At 38.9% G+C, this 21617-nt stretch overlaps 1 protein-coding gene across 1 annotated transcript in view; it reads left to right on the top strand.

The window, feature by feature from the left end:
- Positions 1–20297, top strand: part of IFIH1 (interferon induced with helicase C domain 1) — a 35714-nt gene extending 15417 nt beyond the window's left edge. Inside the window, exons 5-16 of the mRNA XM_050969216.1 lie at positions 3249–3469; positions 4740–4953; positions 7706–7923; positions 9031–9147; positions 9755–9878; positions 10005–10232; positions 12396–12652; positions 14970–15119; positions 16317–16478; positions 17011–17201; positions 18949–19042; positions 19141–20297. Of these exons, the coding sequence (XP_050825173.1) occupies positions 3249–3469; positions 4740–4953; positions 7706–7923; positions 9031–9147; positions 9755–9878; positions 10005–10232; positions 12396–12652; positions 14970–15119; positions 16317–16478; positions 17011–17201; positions 18949–19042; positions 19141–19323 (2159 nt within the window). The 3' untranslated portion in view covers positions 19324–20297. The remainder of the gene's footprint in view (positions 1–3248; positions 3470–4739; positions 4954–7705; positions 7924–9030; positions 9148–9754; positions 9879–10004; positions 10233–12395; positions 12653–14969; positions 15120–16316; positions 16479–17010; positions 17202–18948; positions 19043–19140) is intronic.
- Positions 20298–21617: the final 1320 nt, after the last annotated feature.

The following is a 21617-nucleotide window of genomic DNA, read 5'->3' on the forward strand; positions in this document are numbered from 1 at the left end:
GCTCTCTGTCTCTTGTTGGGACTGTTCCATTTAGTATAAATAACTAAATATTGATTGGGCCAGAGAGAGACTGATTCTGTAGCCCACTGAGAGGTGGAGAAGATAGGTTCAAGTCTCTGCTCAAGATCAGGCAGAGCAGGGATTTGAACTTGGGTCTCCTACAGCCCAGTGCCCCACACACTTAGCTCTTGTGCATATGCACTCTCTCGTTCTCTCTTCTTTTGCGCTCCCCCCAGATTTTTTTGTGAGAAAGGCCTCTGTTTTGAGGGCGGCACCAGCCTCTGGCCCATCAGTAAGGGATTTAAGGCCAGGATTAATAGGAATTAGGCACCTAAATAACTTTGAGGCCTGGCCCCTAAGACCTGTCCCTTTCCTGTGCATTTCACTCCTGGCTAGTTTAGATGGCTCCCTGCTCAGCTTGCTGGTTTCTGAGGATCACCTCCGTAGGTGCCTCACTCTCCCTATACAATACATGGCCTAAACACCTAACTCAGGGGCTGAGAATTTCACGAGGCAGCAGGGTGCCTGGGGATTAAGCGCTGCAACATGAGCAGAGCAATGCCTTAAGTATCTTTGTGGATCTGCCTATGCAGAGCTCTGTTGCCATTAAAGGGAAACCTTTTGTCTTCAGGGATCTAGCCCTAATAAAGATTGCCTCTGGCTCCCCTTTGTGTGGGGGCTGGGAACAATCTGGGTCTCCAAATATAGCCAGCTGACACAATCTGTCTAATAAAACCAACGTAAGGGGTTCATGAAACCAATATTAATAATATGAAACCTTCATGTAGAGCCTGGTCCAACAACAACTGCAGTCTATGAAAAGATTCTCATTGACTTCAGTGGGCATTGGGTCAGGCCATCGTGCTATATATGTTCAAAATGTATGAACATTAATCACTCAAGGTATGAGATAAAAGGGGTTTTAAAATTTTTTATTTATGTGTTAACTTGTTGAAGGTGAGCCCTGAGGTTCACCAGGACCAGTTAACACATGCTAAAATACAGCTTGCTCTGTCTACAGTAGGATTTTAAAAAGATGTTCATTAAAATATGTTTTCTAACACAATTCTTGATAAACTATGGTTTGTTTGTTTTTACTCATCTAGCACATCTAGTGAAGGCCAATATTAGAGCTAAGGAGAGAGAGAGTCCTCCTGCTAATGACAAAGTTTGGAATTTTAAATGAGTGTCAATGGTGCTGTAATACTGTCATCAATGGTTTACTAATAATGTTTACTGTAGTGAAGTTTTTATCCTTCACTTAAGTTTGATGGCAGTTTGATATTCGAAGATCATTTTTCTTAAGAAAAAAAAAAGGAGGTTAGGAAAAGATGCAAAGTAAGAAATACAGATCGTGTGAGTAGACCCAGCACAGCAATTCATATGAGCCTTTCAGGGAAACAGCTAACTGAGAGAAAAGGACATAGCATAAAGGACATTCTTTAAAAAGAAAAATTAAATCTATATGTTTATCAAAAGAGAGGAAAAAAGATACAGAAGAAAGAGAAGTATTTTCCTAAAGCGGTTAGACTGGTTTGAGGATTTCAAGACCTTGAAAGTTAACCAAACAGACAGGTGATACAGTGCTAGTTTCAATATGAATAATCTATTGGATTTAGCCAAGCAGAAAGCAAACAAATGCACTTCCTCAAAACGGAGCAGTAGTAGTTAGATGACTACTGCCAAGCACTCTCTGGTGTGAATTTTCCTTTGTTCAGATAGTACTGCACTCAGACTAAAAGATAAAACAAGCGAAAAACACTTAGAAATGGAACCCGGATGTTTCCATCAGCAGTCTTTTCTCAAGGTTCATTAAATTCTGTTAGTTTAGTTTTATTTAATGGAATCAGATACAAAAAATGGGACACATTATACACAAAATAAGTAACAGTGACGTTAAAAGCCCTGCGATTCTTCACCTAGTGATCTCATCAGACAATGAGCGCGGGGGTTGGGGTTTGTTTTTTGTCTAGTGAAATAGTGTCTTTATCTTTGCTGTGGAATGTAAGCACTTTGAGAACATATACAGAGAGTTCTATAAAAATATGGTTGAAAATAAAATAACTTTTAAATGTATATACAATAGTGTAGAAATAAGTTCTGCCTTTTAAAATGCAGGAAGTTAATACACATCAACTCAGGGCTTGATCCTGTTCCTGCTGTCTTTGTGCTGTGAGATTAGCATTGAGCCCATAACGTCACTCAGATTATGTCTACACTGCAAACTGAGGTGTGGTTGCACCATATTTGCATTTCTAGCCCTTGCTGCTGCATCTACTCTACTCTTTTCAGCCATGCTTTCATGGATATGCCTGCCTGTGCTGCAATCACACCTCAGACTGCACTATAGACATACCCTTGGGAGGCAAGTGAAGATGGGGTTGTAGCATGGGGAAGCATACCTGTGCTAGTTTTAATCTAGTTAGCATGGGTAACAGCAGTGAAGGCATGGCAGTAATGTAATTCATGTTGGATTTTACATATCAGTGAAAGGTTAGGAGTATTTCAGGAGACACAGATTTCCAGAATCTTGACTACTTAGTATGGACCAAATCCTTGGTCCCGCACAAAGCCCAAATAAATGGGATTTGTGAGGGGGGGATTCTGTGGCAGATGACTGAATACAGAGCAGTAGAGCTGTACAAAGGCTACTACCACCCCTGGGCTGCCTTTAGCATCTCCCTCCTCACACAGTGGTTTTGGTGGTGGATTCTCAATTTGTGGATCATGCATCGAAAACCATTGCTTCATGCTTAGACAGACACAGTCCTCACTGAGCCCTATGGTAAGCAGAGATTGTTTCCTTTAACATCCATCAATAGAACTATACTAGCTCACAGCATTCAAGGACTTACTTCCACTGCCCCTATTCGTGTTGGAGGATTTGTCTCTATAGATGTTAAGTAATAAATTAACACTTATAACTAGCTTTGCCTATTTCCTGATTATGTTTATTCTGAACAAACCTCTGACTGGGCTGCTTTTCAAACCAAGAAGTTCCTTAGATGAATTAAAGTAAAACTTTTGGACATGTCCAGTTATCTACGCCAGATTTTTCTGTTGTATAAGGGAAACTGTTCAGATTTGCAGAAGACAAAAGCAGTTATGTGGAGAGGCCTTCATTTTACTCAGAAAACATATGTCATATTTAAATTTGTATTATATTTAAACTTTTCCCATGTTATTTTCTTTGTTTGACCTGCTGGTGATTTTCTTTGTTTGACCATTGTATTTTTCCATCCTCTTAGATGAGGACAATATGGACAAAAGAGCTTCCCCTGAACCAGAGCTGATTCTCAGAGATTACCAGTTGGAGGTTGCGAAACCAGCACTGAATGGGGAGAACGTTATAATATGTCTCCCTACAGGCAGTGGTAAAACCAGAGTGGCTGTTTATATTACCAAAGAGCATTTGGATAAGAAGAAAAGAGCATCAGAGCCCGGAAAAGTTATAGTACTTGTGAATAAGGTATCTTGTGCCATTATCACAGGAATAGCAGATTAAAGCTTTTTGCATTATCAGAAATGTGGGGCTGGAAGGGACTTCGAGAAATCATCTAGTCCAGTCCCTGAGCTGAGGCAGGGCCGTGTATACCATGTTAATATTGATCTTTTAAATTAAGCACAAATCATTATGCCAATAAACTCTTTGAATCAAGCTATGTTTAAGAGGGCACTGATCCAGATTCTGATCTTCATTACGCTGGTGTAAATCCAAAGGACTCCCATTTACATCAGTACAGTTGAGAAGCTCATCTGCCCTATCAATTATATAGAGAAAAAAAATGCCATTATCTATGTTACTAAGAACAGTTAAGATGAAAATTGAAAATATTATTTAAAAAAAATCAAAATGTATGTTTCATTATTATGATATTTTTATACCTGAGTTTGATAGTGAAGGCCATCTGCTGGGTTTCACTTTTCTTTGTAGCAATTTTTAGCCAGTTTTTCTGAGTGGTTCTGTTGAGGAAGAACAAGTTTAAGTTTACAGCACTACAATGGAATGTATAAATTAAAACTGTTCTCACTGAAATTTTAAAATACTATACAAATATTTCTATTCCCATTAGAATTGTGTAAATAAACAAAATAGTGTAGCCTATACACTTAACTTAAAAAATATTTAAATTGTCGGTGTGTCTTTAAGATCTATTTGTTAAAATATTTCTCTAGAGTTTAATAAACATATCTGTATTAAAAATGTTGGTGGATAGATATTTTACCACATTATTTCAGGCTTGGGGTGGGGGACATGCCCCTAAATAACTAATTAATGAAACCTTTAGAAGATTTTTCATTCTTGGTGTAAAAATCCAGTAAACCCACTCTCATAAAAATACAGTACAGTCCTTAGTACAGTACTTTGCCATTGGGCATTTTCCACTGTCTCTGTAGCACAAAATACCCAAGGTCTATAGTATTACAGGCATTAATAATTCTGTCTAGATTGGGGTATATTCTCCTCAGAGTGCATGTACTCTATATTCCATTAACGCCAATGGGTATTTTGTGTGCTTAGAGAAGAAATTTACCCCAAAATATGTAATAAAGGTCTGAGTGTATCCGGTGCGACAGGCTCATATAAAAGGACAGGGAATGCTGTTACAGAATAAATACTGGTTTAGACAGAATGAAAGTTTGTTAGCTAACAATCATTTGATGTGTGAGATGCATTTAATAGAATTAATTTGCATGTCTTGTGTACTTCAAATTCTTCTGTGGAAACTTTTATTCAGGTACCATTAGTGGAGCAGCATTTCAGAAAAGAGTTCAATCCATTCCTAAAGCATTGGTATCGGGTTACTGGATTAAGTGGTGATTCTCAGCTGAAAATCTCATTTCCTGAAGTTGTAAGAAAGAATGATGTCATTATCAGTACTGCCCAGATCCTTGAGAATTCACTGCTGAATGCAACCACAGAAGATGATGAAGAAGGTGTCCAGTTATCAGGCAAGTTTTTCACCCTAGATTTTCTTTGGGGGACTTAACGTGTGATTCCTCTCCGGAAAGTGTCATTGTGAAAAAGGCATGGTTGGGTTCCATGCTCATTGTTTCTCACTGCTGTTTTTCTAATTGTTAGCCTCGCAAGCTCAACCTGGGCTGTGAGAGTCAAGATGAATTCTTGCCCTCTTGTGCATCATCACCAGGAATAAAAATTTTGGCAGCCAAATTAGACAGAATGATACCTTTGCATCTCCATTCCCTTCATTGTGTTTGCCAAAGTGAACTGACTGGAATCTAGTAAACAATTCTGTGGATGAAGCAAAAGGGAATAGAATCCAGCTGATGCAATCTTAGCTGTGTTAATCCAATAGCAATGATGGACAAAAAAGCAGTAAGAACTTTATTTTAGTTAAGTAGATATGACTGAATACAGAATAGGAACCATTTTGTTGAGTAGTAAGATATCATTTTTACATAGTCACTTTTCCAAGCTGAATTGTACTTGAGTCCTTAGCTGTTATATTCCTTTACATACACACACACACACACACAGAGAGAGAAATGGGATTGCTCAACATCACAACTCTGTGAGGTTGGCAACTAAAACAATATCCCATTGTTGGAGAAACTAAGGTCCACAGAAGTTAAACTACTTGCCAAATTAATAAAAGGATCTGTATGGGGAATGGGAAGGAATTCTCCTATTTCCCAGCAATAGACCAGCAGTGGAGCTGCAGCGTGTGCGCCTGATTCCATTGACTTCAGTGGGGCCATGATTTCACCCAAGCTGTGAATCCTGCCACACGTAGCCTGCAAGTCATGTGTCCCATTTCCATAGCGAAAGTGCACTTATTCTGGTACGCTAGGCCCCTCTGAATAACAACAGTAATGCCCTCCAAAATATACAGGTTCCAAGTGGAAGGGCAAAATAGGTGTTATAAGAATCCAATTCAGGAGACTCTGAGAACCTGCTGGTACTATAGCAATAGTCCTGGAATACTTTGGGACAGTTTTACTTTGTGTAATGGCGCATCCACTCCCAAAACCAGACTCCAACGAGAGACTGCTGAATTGGAATTAATTTGCAAAGTGGACACCATCAAATTAGGCTTGAATAAAGACTGGGAGTGGATGGGCCATTACACAAAGTAAAACTATTTCCCCATGTTTATTTCCCGCCCCCCTACAGTTCCTCACATCTCCTTGTCAATTGCTGGAAATGGGCCATTTTCATTACCACTACAAACAGTTTTTTCTCTCCTGCTGATAATAGCTCACCTTAACTGATCACTCTCCTTATAATGTGTATGGTAACACCCATGGTTTCATGTTCTCTGTGTGTATATATATCTCTTCCTAATGTATTTTCCACTACATGCATCCGATAAAGTGGGCTGTAGCCCACAAATGCTTATGCTCAAATAAATTTGTTAGTCTCTAAGGTGCCGCAAGTACTCATGTTCTTTTTAATTATCCTCAGTTTCCCCAGTTACAAGACAGTGGTGATGATACAGTAACTTAACATTTCTGTATTCTTTCCAGTGGCTTTTGTGTATCTGTTCTATATATAGCTTGCCCTCGTCCTCATCTTTTTTCTTTCTTTCTTAAGGGAAAAAATCTCTGTCTACTTAGACCAGTGGTCCCCAACCTTTTCGTGGCCAGTAGCACATTCATGTTTTCAGAAGAGTGTGGCGGGCGCCAGCAATTTTTTTCAAGGCTTATTTTGTATTTGTACATTAAATAATGTGAAAAACATCATATTTAATACTACATAATATATGAATCCATAGGATAAAAAGGGTAATTTAACATGTAAAAAGTATTAATTAAATTATTCGGCAATTACTCTTTCACCTTACCAACTGAATTTGCTCTTTTTTATCTACCTGTAAGAAAAATTAAGGAATTTTTACAAAATAAATATCATAAACAGTTTTCATCTTATTTATTTAAAAAAAGTAAAACATTGTTGAACTGCTGGTCCAAATATATTTATTATTCTTACTTTAACATAGAATGAAGCCTGCAGCCCTGGAATTCTCTGTCCCCAGCAGGCACGGGGCCCCAGCTTCTCTCCCATGCTGGGCACTAGGCGGGCCCTGCGCCTGCGGGGACAGAGAACACTGGTGCCTGCAGCTCCGGAGAAGCCGGAGAGAAGCCACAGCCTCGCGCCTGCCAGGGACCGAGAACACCGGCACCTGCAGCCTGCAGCCCCGGAGTACTCTGTCCCCAGCAGGCACGGGGCCCTGGCTTCTCTCCCCTGCTGGGCACTAGGCGGGCACCATGGCGCCCGCAGGCATCGTGTTAGGGACCACTGACTTAGACTGTGAGCTTCTTGGGCAAGACCATCCATTCCTGAAAGTCTGGAAAGCATTTAACACATCATAGGTGCTCCCATAAATAAATAATAAAGCACAGTTTGTTGAACACACAGTTAAAAAAGTGTGTTTCTGGGGTGCATTCTTGCAACAACAAAAGGCAGTTTATATAATGTAAAAAAATACTTTGCACTTTAATAACGCTGTTTCAAACAGATTTCAAAGCACATTGCAATACATACACATACATAAACACAACCCTCCAGGGATATTGCATGAAATTTACTTTCTTTTAAAGCAGATACATTTTAGATCCCAAACAGATTTACAGGGTTCCTCTTCATTAGTGGCATAGTATCCTCTGCTATAAGAGGACTGATTTACTCAAGTACTGCAGTTAAAGGAAATCTTAACCATTTTGTACTGGGTGTGTTTTCCAGACTTTTCTCTCATTGTTATTGATGAATGCCATCATACCCACAAGGAAGCCGTCTATAACAATATAATGAGACGTTATTTAAAAGAAAAGATGAAAAACAATAGATTCAGAAAAGAAAACAAACCCCTGATTTCACAGCCTCAGATCCTGGGACTAACTGCTTCACCTGGTGTAGGAGGGGCAAGAACCCCTCAGAAAGCTGAAGAACATATTCTGAAAGTAAGTAGCCCTTAAAGTTGCAAATCACCAAGAGAATATTATCTTATTCAAGCAAAATTCCTACTGAAGTCTGTATTTTGCTGTAAATGAATCCCCTCATTTTTGGTGGGTACATAAGCCTGATTCTGTAAACCTTGTAAGTAAGTTGTCCCTTTAAGTTAGTGAAATCATTCGCATGAGTAAGGATTTGCAGGATCTGGTAAATAGATAAGATTGGCTACACTTTATTATTAGAAACCTACAAATCTCATCAGTGCTCTGGAAGTTGTGGAGTACTCTCGTGTCCTGCAGGAACATGTTGTTTATTAGATGTGTTTTTTAGAGCTGCTGACATTTTAGAGCTTCAACATTTTCAACATCTGTATTGAAAACTTAGTAAATAGGATGTTTGTTTTTGGTTTAATTTTTTATGAAGAAATGTTGCAATTCAGATTTCTAGACTCTTGCAAATAGATTGCTACTGCTGATGTCATATACCTTTTGTTTTGTACATTGATGAAGATATAAATGTTTCCCTTTATCATCACTGAGATTAATATAATAGAAAATATTTTCTTACTGAAAATATCAAAAGTGAAACAATCTCTCAATCTGTGTAGCTAACAGGCAAATGTCTACATGTTTCATGTTCCAAAAAGGTCCAGGTTCAGCTCTTACTTTTATAATTACTCTCTGAAACCCAATTTCCTATATTCCACTTTATTATCCTACATGTATCCAAAGTCTTTTTGATCTAGGTTTTTCATGTCTAAATCTTGATGTACTTTTTTTTTCTCATCTCAAATTCCCATTTTGCAATCTAAGCTGACAGTTACATTTGTTTGCTTTTTGTTTGTTTCCTCTGTACAGGAAGGCTCATCTTTAATTTACAATGTGGTTTCATTAGCTTATCTCAGATGCTTTTCCCACGCTTCTTTACATTTTGCGGACCTATATAGAATACATAGGATGTGCACACTGTCTTTTTAAGGAAGAACTTAAATTAGATCAGATACCATGTTAAAACATGTATATAAATAAAGAATGCACAATATACTCATCCAACTGTTTATGTAGAATAACTCATAAAATATATGAAAAGTAAAACAAAAATCTTCCTTCTTCCAGATTTGTGCTAATCTTGATGCATCTAGACTCATGACTGTTGAAGAACATGTCTCCCAGCTGAAAGATCAGGTGAAGGAACCATATAAGAAGTTTGTGATTGCAGATGACAAAAGAAGGGTATGATGTTTTGTTTTTGTTTTGTTTTTGCAAAATCTAAGCAGTAAAGTACGTTCATCTTGAAAGAGGTATTGATTGGAGTCAAGGTTTTTTAGGCCAATGCTATTGCCCTACAGGTTGATAGTGATCCACAGTATTTCTACTCATCCAACAATAAATGAACTCTTTAGAAAAAGAAACAAAATGTATATATGTTGAAATTAATGATACACTGTATTTCTGTAGATGAATATCAAGCTGAATGTAAAATTTTTCTTCCTTTTCAAAAGGCTTTGGGTTGCTCTTATATTTTTGAGAAAACAGAAAGAATAGTATTAATGTGGGGTCATAGTTAAGTCTGTGTTGTGAGGAAATTTGCATTACTTTATACTCATTAGAAATGTATTATGTGGACAGTATAATATTTATGATATCCTTAGCTATTCATTTCCTTGGCTTTAAGTGTTTAGATAAGCAAGTACCTTCAGCAACCTTAATTGTTTTCTGAAACAAATTTTTGTTTAAGGAATTTCCTGTAGATAATATTAAACTGAAAAGGTCAGTCCGTTTTTGTTGCTGGCAGAATAACTATTGTAAATTTAATTATTTTTTATCCATGTGCTTTTAGGATCCCTTTAGAGAGAAAATTACAGAAATCATGACAGAAATTCAAAATTATTGTCACCTCAACCCAACATTTGAATTTGGAACTCAGCCCTATGAACAATGGGCGGTTAAAGAGGAGAAAAAAGGTATTAAAAATACTTCAACATAAATGCATCATGACTTTGGACTTTGAGGGGTGTTTGAGCCATCTATGTGGGCAGCCATGCAAACAGACACAGATATAGATGTGTATATATATGTTCTGTTTTTAGCTGCAAAAGAAGAAAACCGTAAAGAACGTGTTTGTGCAGAGCATTTAAAGAAATATAATGATGCCCTGCAAATTAATGACACTATCCGAATGATTGATGCATACAACCACCTCAATAACTTCTATAAGGAGGAGAAAAGCAAGAAAACAACAGTAGATGAAGATGATGATGAACCAATATCATCAAAACTAGATGAAACAGATACGTTTCTGATAAAGTTATTTTACGGTAAGCATGAAATATACGATGATACTTAGTCAAATCTGAAATCCATGCAGCTGACTAGTATACACTGCTGACATTGTAATATATGATTTGCATTGGTACTTATTAGTTCATACACACTTCTATGGTATTCAGTTCTATAGAGTTTGTATGTCACAGTATACTGTATAAAATATATTAAACACTCTGTCAGCATCATATGATATTTTCATGTCTAATGGTATATAGTCCATTGTACAAAAGAGTATTCTCATATTCAAGATTTTTCATATTTCTGATACAAGCTCAGGAGATCATTTACCGCACGTTAACCAGAGTCTGTCAGGTACTTGATGTTTCTGGGGATTCATAATTGTGAGAAGCACAATCTCTCATGTTTAGGTCACTGGTGTGAATCTAGTCTAGGCTGATGACTGAAACTTTTTGCTGTCAAATGGTTGTTTGATGGCCTATGTGAAGTTCTTCAAACATGATCATTAAATCCTCTGCCCTTGTTCTCAGGCTGCCAACAAGACCAACTGTGACTGCTAATTGTAGGAGTGGTTCTGTCATGTGGATAGCTGTTTGGTAGGCTCGGCCTATTGCAGCTAGACTAACATTTTTTAGTGCAATAAATAAGGCAAACTATACTTCTGATTTGTTATGGCTCTTTGAATTCAAACCCTGTGTGTACCAAAAAAACCACACACCATATTTTTACTTTTCGTTCAGAGGAGAAAGTTCTGGTTATTGTTAATATAAATTACCATAGACCTCAATGGGAACAGGATCAGACCAATTGATAATTTGGACTAAATCCTAGTTGCCTTCTAGAATTTAGAAGTGTGTGTTAGGTTCTTTGTTGCTATAAATACAACCCCTCTGTGCCTCCACCACCACATATGCACACATCATTGAGAGCCAGGAAAAATAGCTTCCTAATAGAAATGGCTTTTTACTAAAGATAAAGCATACTGGAAACCTGGGGGATATTCTAAAGAGAAAGGACCCCGTCAAATTAGGCCATGAAATTTAGGTTTTGTGAAACCACGCTGCAAAGCCAAACTTATTATAAAGATTTATTGTAAAATATTTAATAGCATCTTAAATATACCGGGCCTTACAGAATATAGATAACATGTTATTGTAGATAAGCCTCAAAGAGATAATAGGCACAACAGTCACAGTAGAAATGTTTGATATATATATTTTTTTCAACTTCCAATGGAGGAAGATTTATATTTAAAGGAAATCCCTTCAGATGTTTGCAGCCTGAACATGTCAACATCGGGTTGATACCTGAGAACTAGAAAGTTAAACAGCTCAGAAAATAAAGCTTAGTAGACTAGCCTGTTTTTCATTGCCAGAAGTGAACGAAATACTGTTCCCTAATGAGGGAATAGTAAATTAAAAAATCTATTCCATTGTATTACTGAAGGTGGCATTAGTGACACTGGGAAGGAAATTAATTTTTACATTAATTTTTCTCTTTTGTTTAAGACAGGGGATTGCCTATGGGAGGTGGTCCTTACTGTGGATTTCAATGTATAATTTTTTAAACTAATTAGAGTGCCTAAAGAAACTTGTCACACCTCCAATATTTGATTACATTCTAAGATCATATTAATAAGTCTCATTCCCTAAAAAAAGCACATTATGTGTGATGGAGTTCACTATATTCTCCTCCCATGCTGTGGCAAACATATCATGTAATGAACGTGTCTAAGGCCATTCCTCTGTAAGGCACTGAACGTATAATGTTTTTTTCAGACAATAAGCCCAAACCTGGTGCTTCTTACATGCAATGGAAATTGTCAGTGCGGGGCATCCTTACAAGGGTGCCTCAATGGGCCTGGCCTCTGTCCTCTCAAAGCCACCACCCCAAAAATGCACTCCAGTTGTAAGGTCCAGTGTGTGTTAATATAGAGATTTTTAATATAAAGCCTGCCAACACTTCTCAAGCTGTTTGGTAGATTAGTATAAGGACTAAAGTATTGTTTATACCTGAGATCTCAAAAATGTTGTAACGTAAAGTAGTTTGTAAAGTAAATTGCTGTGTTGCAGCCTTTGATACTGTGGTGTGAATCAGCTTGTATGGAAGAAATATAAATTCATTCTGCTTTTTTGCTTTCCTAGAGCATTTATTTACATGATGGCATCTTGTTGATTTTATATTTATTTTTACAGCAAAAAAGAAACAACTGAAAGAGTTGGCTAGAAAGCCAGAATATGAAAATGAGAAGTTGACACAGTTGCGAAACACCTTAATGGAGGAGTTTACAAAGACTGATGAAGCTAGAGGAATTATCTTCACAAAGACTCGGCAAAGTGCATTTGCCCTTTTTCAGTGGATTAAGGACAACACAAAATTTGAAGAAGTGGGAATTAAAGCTCACTATCTTATTGGAGCTGGGCATAACAGTGAATTTAAACCCATGACTCAGGTAACTCTAACAGAAAATGTAATTAAAGGAGTGGTGTTAAAAATGTGTTTATATATAAAGGAGGCAGCTTGTCTTAATTGTTAGAGCAGAAGACTGGGAGTCAGGAGACCTGAATTCTAGTCCCACATCTGTGTCTGACTTTGTGCGATCTTGTTCAAGTCACCTACCTGCTTTGTGTCTCATTTCTCCATCTGAAGAGTGGGGGGCACTCAGAGCCACCTTTTATAAAGCACTTTGAGAGGCCTAATTGAAAAGCATTACATAAGTACTAAGTGCTATTCATATTTTAAAATACATTTGTTGAAAACTGGGCCATCCTGCCCTCACTTATCAGCTGAGTCCTGAGATCAGAATTCTGAGCTATCTCTTCACTGACAAGGGGTGTTTTTACCATGTTACAACTAACACTCCATTAGCTATCATGCAGTACAAACATAGTGGAGACAAAGCACTGTAGCCAAGTACGGCGGAAGGTATAGTGCTGATCCTGCTACCTCCTGGTGTAAATTCCAAGTGCCTGGTCTTCTCTTCATTATCTCACTCTAAAATTCTATCATGCATTAGTTATCTCATAACAAAATACCTTTGTGTCAATGAAGACAAGGCCTAAGGTTCCTCTAGAAGAGATGATCTACAAAGGCCAAACGAGTAGGGATTGTTGGGAATTTTCTGCTTTGGGTGTTTGTAATGTCACCTCTTCCAGGGAAGAACCCAGAACTCTGTGTTAATGGTCCCTCCTGCAAACACCACCGAGAGCAGCACTTAATGGTCCTACTCACAGCAATTAGAACTATCCCCAGTTGTTTTCAAAGCATTGGGCTCACAAAAGTAAGGTAGATTTTCAAATAATGGGCAGAATTCCACTTGACTAACACTCAGTACAAGCCAACTGATAGCAGTGAACTGACTTCTGTCATTTGTTACATCTGTACAAACCCTTGAGTTCAGTGGGGCAGCCTGCGCAGGACAGACCTGTGCCCTTTATATATATAGATATAGATCTATAGATAGCTAGATATAGATAGATAGATTGGCACCAAAGTGGGATATTAAACTAATTTTTGTAAAATACAATTTATCCCTTAAAATTGTATTTTAAGAGACCAAAAAAAATACCTATTGTCATATTTGGTATTAAATTGAAAAGAAAAGAGATGTAATGCTATTGACCTCTGTCTGTTCCTTGTATTGCTGTTTACTTAATTTGCATAGGCCCATATGCTTCACACTAGGGCTGGATAATTATTGAATGAGAAATTGCCAAAATTCACAATGAATATTATTCACAATGAATCACTCAGTTTGGTTTACTTCATGCTATTCTGTTTGTTGACTGTGCTTTCTCTGTGACTTTCTGCAGCCAAAAATTATTCAGATTTCAAAAATGAATGTTCTAATTGGCTAAATTTTTCCCTTGTATTCCTGTTCTAGCTCCCAATGAGACTATCGTTTCAGCACTTTAAAAAACAAGTGTGGTTTAAATGCTAGACAGAACCAATTTACATCAGGGTTTCTCAGTTTAAAAATATGTTAGGAATTGTTCCCTCAGAGACATGATTCTGGTTTATATGAAGATTTTTTGCAATATGGTATAATGATGAAAGAGCAAACAGAGCTTTTCGTTGAAAGCCTCTAGATTCTAAAGTTGAACAGAGCATGTAGAAAGATTTCAAAAGATGTCACATGTCCCTGCACACAAGGTTGTTTTATTCTAAAAGTCTGGTCAGTGCTCCAGTTTTTTCATTGCCAAGTCACTATGCTGTTTATCTAAAGAGGAAAATTTTACATTAAAATATTATAATTCTTATAAGGAAATTAAAAACATCTTTTAGGCCTGGTTATTTAGGTTCTGAGCCCCATCACTCCAGTTGAAATCAGCGATAGTGGCAGATGTTTGCAGCGCCTCTGAAAATCAGGACTTTTTTTTTTTCTATCAGTGCTGCTGTTAATGACAGAAAAAGAGCCAGTATTGTCCAACCCCACTGACACCTCCTAGTTCACTAGCATTATAGGGTGAAATTTTCCACATTTGGGCATTTAACATTAATATTAGGTGCTTAAATAAAAGTGACTTGGTTTTTTTTTCTTTTTCAAAGATGTTGTGCGTCTACAGTACCTATTTAAGTCAGCGGTGCAGTTTCTTATCCCCTTAAAAAATGCTTAAATATGGTGCCTCATATTAAGTGCCCAAGTTTTCAAACTTTGGCCATAATTCTCTGAACTTTTTAAAGAAAGGAAAGGGTGACTAGTTTTAGGTGCTAGAAGTTAACACTGAAATTTAATATATTGAATCAAATTCATGAAATTGTTTTTACAGAATGAACAAAGGGAAATAATTAGTAAATTTCGTGCTGGAAACGTCAACCTACTTATTGCTACTACTGTGGCTGAAGAAGGCCTGGATATCAAAGAGTGTAACATAGTTATCCGCTATGGTCTTGTCACCAATGAAATAGCTATGGTGCAGGTATGTTGTTTTACAACATGGATCTTTTTTTTTTTTTTCAATATGATTTGTATTTGGGGTTGTGTTTTTGTTGTGGTTTGAAATAAGGTCATTTCTCATTGTTGTGCCTAAAAACGAAAATAACTTTTTTCTGTCAGGAGGCGGTTTGGAGGTGATACACAGGAGCTATGCGCTCTCTGATGGTTGTTTTTACATCAGTTTAAGACTAATGATGATTTTTTTAGAATTGTACGTATCATATTTGGAGCAAATCTTGGGACCCTTGCAGACTAAAGAGGAAGGTGGTCAGAGAGGTGTTCTGCACAGTTGTATACTAAGGCCATTTCCATGCATCATCCTCTGCCTGTGAACAGTGTGAAATTCATCCAGGTGCGAAGTGCCTGCTCAAAGCTCTTCACAATATTTAAGATCTGTGGTGGCCCTTCCTGAAGATAGGAGGGAGGATAGGCGGAGCAAATGTGAAGGGCTGGCCTTTGCTCCCTTGTACCATGTTGGAGAAGGGGCTCCAGAAGGAGAAGTGTACCCACCCCTTCTGTTGATTTAATGAGCTTTCATTTACTAATTCTTCCCCACCCCCAGCACCCAACCAAGATAAATGAGAAAGGTTTTTAATGGGAAAAAATTCTAAATTATTCAGTGACAATATTAATTATTTGTATTCTATCGGAACCTGGAGGCCCCAGCCCTGGAGTGCTAGACAGAGTACAAATAGATAACAAAGGACCACCCATGCTCAGAAAAGTTTACAGTCCAAGTAATGAACAGAATATAGAATTGTGAAGGCATTTGCTATGGTAAATAACACATGCAAAGGAACACTTGCATCCCAAAATACCACTGTGCCAATGCTAGAATTTTATGTGTGAACTAATTTGGGGTTTGTGTGTGCAACACTTTTTGTTTGTTTGTTTTTCTGGGCAAAACTTAGGTTCTGAGTTTCAAAGATTTTGTCTCATGATCCGTTTAGCACCATATCTCCTTAACACCCACTTGCTAGGTGTTTTATCTTTAATGGACTACAGAAGCATCCCAGGGTATTAGAATGCTGTTTATCCAAGAGCCAGGTGAATAATCTTTAACTACAAATATGCTGCACAGGGATTCTTATTCTCTTAACTGAACATCTTTAGTTACATGAATATGGCCGAGCAAAGGGCTGTGCAGGATTTCTAAGCCTATGTTTCTTGCAAACTGCAGGCCCGGGGTCGAGCTCGAGCTGATGAGAGCACCTATGTACTGGTGGCATCAGGTGGATCGGGAGCTGTTGAACGTGAAAATGTTAATATATTTCGTGAGCAAATGATGTATAGAGCTATTCGACGTGTCCAAAGGATGCGACAGGAGGAATATTTAAATAAGGTATTGCCTCTGACTCCTACTTTGTCTTATAAAGAGAAACAGGTCTGTTTCTTGAAGATTAAAAGGAACACTGTCAACAGAAAATCTTATTTAAAAAAAAAAAGTTAAATGTAGTATCTGGTATGACAGTTGCCCCCAATTCCTCATGCCAATATTTATGGTTTTACAACCACATTTACCTGTTTTTAAAAGAACATTTTCTCTTTCCTGTTGATGACGATAGAAAAACCCACTTGACCTAAGTGAACTTGACTATGAACAAAGTAAAGTAACTGAAAATTTAGTGACAAATACTGTTCTCAAATCTTTGTGACAGTAGTTTTAGGAGTTAATTGTAACAAGAAGAGCCAGACATAAATTGTTGGGCAAAAGAGTGATTTTAAAGTTGACTGTGTCCTTTTAGCTGTATCCATTTCCAGAATCTGTATTCGTTGCAAGTGTCTGGCGTTTTGGAAGTAAACTTGGAAATAAATCTTTCAGTTCTATAGATCTGCTGCAGACCATGACAGTGTTGTTGTTGTTCTGCTTATAGATTCAGGGCTTTCAGATGCAAAGTATAATGGAAAAAAAAATGAAGGCGAAGAGAGATCAGCTTAAGACTTACAAGGAAAATCCATCACTAATAACTTTCCTTTGCAAAAATTGCCACAAACTGAAATGTTCTGGGGAAGACATACAAGTTATAGAAAACATGCATCATGTCAATGTGAAAAAGGAGTTCCAGTAAGTGTTACCCAACTACTTGTTCTCTTTGAGGAAGAAACCAGTTTTACTGTCGGTATGTCTGCAAAGAGCCCGTAACATCGCAGCTGCTATAAAATAAAATATCAAAGTATTTTGGGGGATACGTCAGCCAAATTCTGGCTAGTAAGAAATGGAGGACTCATTCCTCAGCTACGCAAGGTTTTGGTGCAGCTGAGCAGGTGGTGGGGCATGGTGGCCCTAAGCTAAATAGTGGATGAAATATCAATAAATGAAAAAGTTTAGGTTCCAGTTGCAATATTGACTAGGTCACTTTATATAGACTGCATGTAATTAACAATCCAACCAGCAACCGAAAATGCTAAGTACGTGCAATGTTGCAAACTGCAATACAGCATGTTTATATTTCCTTTTGTTTTCTGTTTTAGCAGTTTTTTTATATTAAACTTGCAACTTTAATGTTAAGCTAATTTTTAACTTCTGTGCATCATCAAGAGATAGAAAAAAAGTTGTGCAATTATTTTTGGAGTCAGTTTTAAACATTACGGCTTTATAGATTGAAGACAATAAAATAGCTATGGTACTATGCAGTTATATAACTATAGCTGTAACACTGTAATTGCTGAGCTCCATAATACCGTAAGGTGAAACTAACCCAGTACAAAGCAGTCTACACAGGGCCCTGTATGCTAGCCAAATGCTGCTTAGACCTTGGTGCTGGGTGTAGAACAGTGATCCTAGGATGTTGCATGGGTATGTGGTGTGTGTTGGGGTAAATTTCACCCACTGATCATAATGCAACAGAAATACTATTAGAAATGTCTTGCTGCAGGTGCACAAAAGAAATTGCAATTGCTTACAATGGTGTGTGTGTGTGTGTGTGATATTTCCAATTTGTCAATCAATTATTCTTCACTGTGAACTAGCTCTATATCAGACTCTTCCCGACACTTGAGCACTTCCCCAAAAGTTACTCTTGGTTGAGACCACTTGCTGAAGGTTTCAGTCTAGGAGAACGTTTGAGAATGTTTGAGAAAGTGAAAATGGGGAGTTAGAGAAAAGTTGAGCAGGAGCTGTAAATATTAGTATGGTATCTATGGTAGCAAAATGATAAGGAGGCCCCACAAAGAGCTCAGTAAGCAGCCTACCACTTTGTTAGCATAGTGTTGGCAGCTGCCTACCCAAGTACTAGATTAGTAATTCTTTTAACACTTCCACATAGCCTAGGAACTCCAAACATCAAGCACTCAGTAGAATAACTAGCAGAATGAAGTACATTCACTCTGTAGTGTTGTATTTTCAGAACCAGGCACAGCTCCACATTGAGAGGAAATACAGAAGCAGGACCACCCGCTCCCACACGCTATTTCTCCCAAAGCTCCATGGCACATGGAGTGAGCTAACTGCATCACCACGTCTGAGGGTGTAGCATGCTCTCCTTTCTAAGGAGAGTGTGCTCTGATGGCCAGTATGTAGAGAAGGGAGGGTCAGTTATGGCACCACTTCTCCCCTGACTCCTAAGTAGGAGCTACCAGAGCGTAGCTACTACACTCAGAGGTGCATACAGAGTGCAGCTGGCATTGTCTTGCCCTTGCATTGTCTTGTACACACACAAAGGTCAGTCAGAGTTTATGGCAGCAGCTCTAGTATAGCCATTTTACACCCACATCTTACTTCAGCAGTTATGGTCTCAGTGTACTGTATTTAAAACCATCTCTGCTGTAAAAAGGATAACACAATCTGATTAATCTTTCCTGTCCATTTTCAGGGACCTTTACAGCATAAGAGAAAATAAAACACTGCAAGAAAAACATGCCGATTACCAAACAAATGGTGAAATTATCTGCAAAGACTGTGGGCAAGTAAGTGTGTGTTCCCCTTTTCTGTTTTCTGCCAATATATTTCTGTCTGATTACACTGAATATTTTAACTCAAATACAACCTTCCTTACATTTTTCAGGCTTGGGGAAATATGATGGTGCACAGAGGTGTAGACCTGCCTTGCTTAAAGATCAGAAATTTTGTAGTTGTGTTCAAGGATAAGAAAACTTCAAACAAAATTTTCAAAAAATGGGGAGAGCTACCAGTCAAGTTCCCTGTCTTTGACTATGCAGAGCATTATGTTTCCAGTGACGAAGATTAAGAATTCATTCAAGAATGTAAAGTAATGCAAATACTCAGCATTATTTTGACTGCTATAATCAGACTCCCCTTTTGCATACAGAAGGCCAAATTTTGCATCCTACAGACTGTTGAAGGCCTTGAATGAAGTAAAACTACTGTGTGTGAAGAAGAAGGACATGGAGAGGAGAGAGGACTATGCTGTCTGGCAGCTGTTTACACTGCAGCATGCAGTGGAGGTTTGGGATGGGTTGAGGGAAAAGAAGACCTCATGGAGTCAGGCTTAGTGTGGGTCCACAGAACAAACCTACTCTACCTACACAGCAGAATCCAGTCAATTATCAAGGTTTCCCTTATATTTTTTTAATTGCAGCTGTCATTTTTATTATTGTAATAAGTGCCTTTCGCTGGCTGAGATTTTCTTCAAATATTTTGGGGGTTTTATTTCAAGAGACGCTTTTTAAAAAATAACTCGATTATAGTTCAAATGTGCTGAAAGCAGGGATTGGGAATCAGTTTTTGGTGGCACAGCAGCGAAAGTGGAGTACAGGGTATGCAAGTGTTGGTGAGGGCCCCTGACTCCTAGAAGCAGTCTAAGCTGGTCATTTTCCTCACCACCTTCCTCATGCTCACATTGCTGCTACTCAGAAGCACAGGTGACCTTGCTGTCTCTACTTCTACACTATGTCCTGAAAGAGGAGGCTGGTGAGGGGAGTAGATTTACCTAGTGTTATCTCCCAGAATGCTCTGTTTCTCTCCCTCTATGCCATCAGCTGGCGACTCCCAAAGGTGTTATGTGGTCAGACTAAAACTAAACTACTATTAAAACATGCTTTGAAAAATCACTGTATTTAAACCCATTTAAATATCCAGCCTCTCAAATTCCAGAGCTTCAGTGACAAATATAACTTTACGTGTGCAGTAACATGAAACGACTGTAAAATGTTCGAGATAAAATAATATAGCCCATTAATAAATAATCTCTGTAAACTGTGATACAGCTTATTTCCTGTCACCATTAGTACATACACATTCATATACAGTAATTGTTGAAGCTTTTCTTCATGACTTTTTTTTAAACGTGGTGTAAAATCCTGGTCTTATTTGAAATTGATAGCAAAACTCCTATTGATTTCAGTAGGGCCAGGATTCCACCCTTGCAATTTAAAGTGCAGCTCTGCTCTAAATAGTGACTTCAGAAATGGCATCATATGGTTCCATATTTGTCTCATTGACCAATTACATATTTTCTCACCTTACAAGTAAGATAACTGTGGGTCTTGTCTTGTCTTCCTAAATGTCAGCATTGTAAACTCAACCTGGGATCTCTGAAAGTAAAGCTGTGTTCTTTCTGGCTTGAGCATCATTGCTGGTAACCCTGACCCGCATAGGCGCCTACTCCATGGGTGCCTCGGGGCTGGAGCACCCGTGGGAAAAAAAATAGTGAGTGCTGAGTACCCACCGGCAGGCTCCTCCTTCCCTCCTTAGCACCAGGCCCCAGCGATCAGTTCGTCCCCATCCCTCGCAATGCCTTCCACTGGCCACCATCAGTTGTTTGGCGGGGTGCTGGTGGAGGATTGGGAGTGGGCCTGGGTGACACATGGCCCAGATGTAGGAAGTGGAATGGGCAGGATCAGCCCCTTCCAGCTACTGAGACGCTGTTCTGCAGCCCTGCGCAGCAGTTGCCTGAGAGGGCATGGCTGGGGAGGTGACTCCCGCTGCCTGCCCGGGCTCCGGTGCTGGGGTCCCTGGCAGCCGAGCCAGGTGGGGAGCAGAAGCCACCTCCTCCCCAGCCAGGCTCTCTCAGGCCACTGCCGGGCAGGGCGGCAGAGCAGTGACCGGGAAGTGCTAGCATTAAAAGTGAGGGAGAGCAGCAGAACGTGCCAGGATGGCAGGCGCAGCGAGACGACAAAAAGGCCCCCCCAGGCAGGTAACATGGGGCAGGGAGAGTGCGGTGGCCCTGGGGCTGGGCACAGGGACACACACACATGACCTGCCCTTTTGCTTGTGCCCCCCCACTATGGGGCGGCACCAGTTGAATATGGGGCACCCTCGAGGGAGGGAGTGGGGCAGGAAGAGGTTGGGCGGGGGTGGGGCATTGGGGGGAAGGGATGGAGTTGGAGTGGGGCCTAGGATGGAGCAGGCGGTCAAACATCCCCCAGGAAATCTGGAAGTCGGCGCCTATGCTGACCCGAATGAAATCTGCAAAAGTACAGTTGAGGTGCAACTGCATTGTTCTGCAACTGCAGGTGAAGATCCTGCAGTTGAAACATAGCTAAAAATTCCTTTTGATTATACACAAGACAGAAAGTAATC

Source organism: Gopherus flavomarginatus, chromosome 10 (assembly GCF_025201925.1).
Source record: "Gopherus flavomarginatus isolate rGopFla2 chromosome 10, rGopFla2.mat.asm, whole genome shotgun sequence".
Taxonomy (NCBI): Eukaryota; Metazoa; Chordata; order Testudines; family Testudinidae; genus Gopherus; species Gopherus flavomarginatus.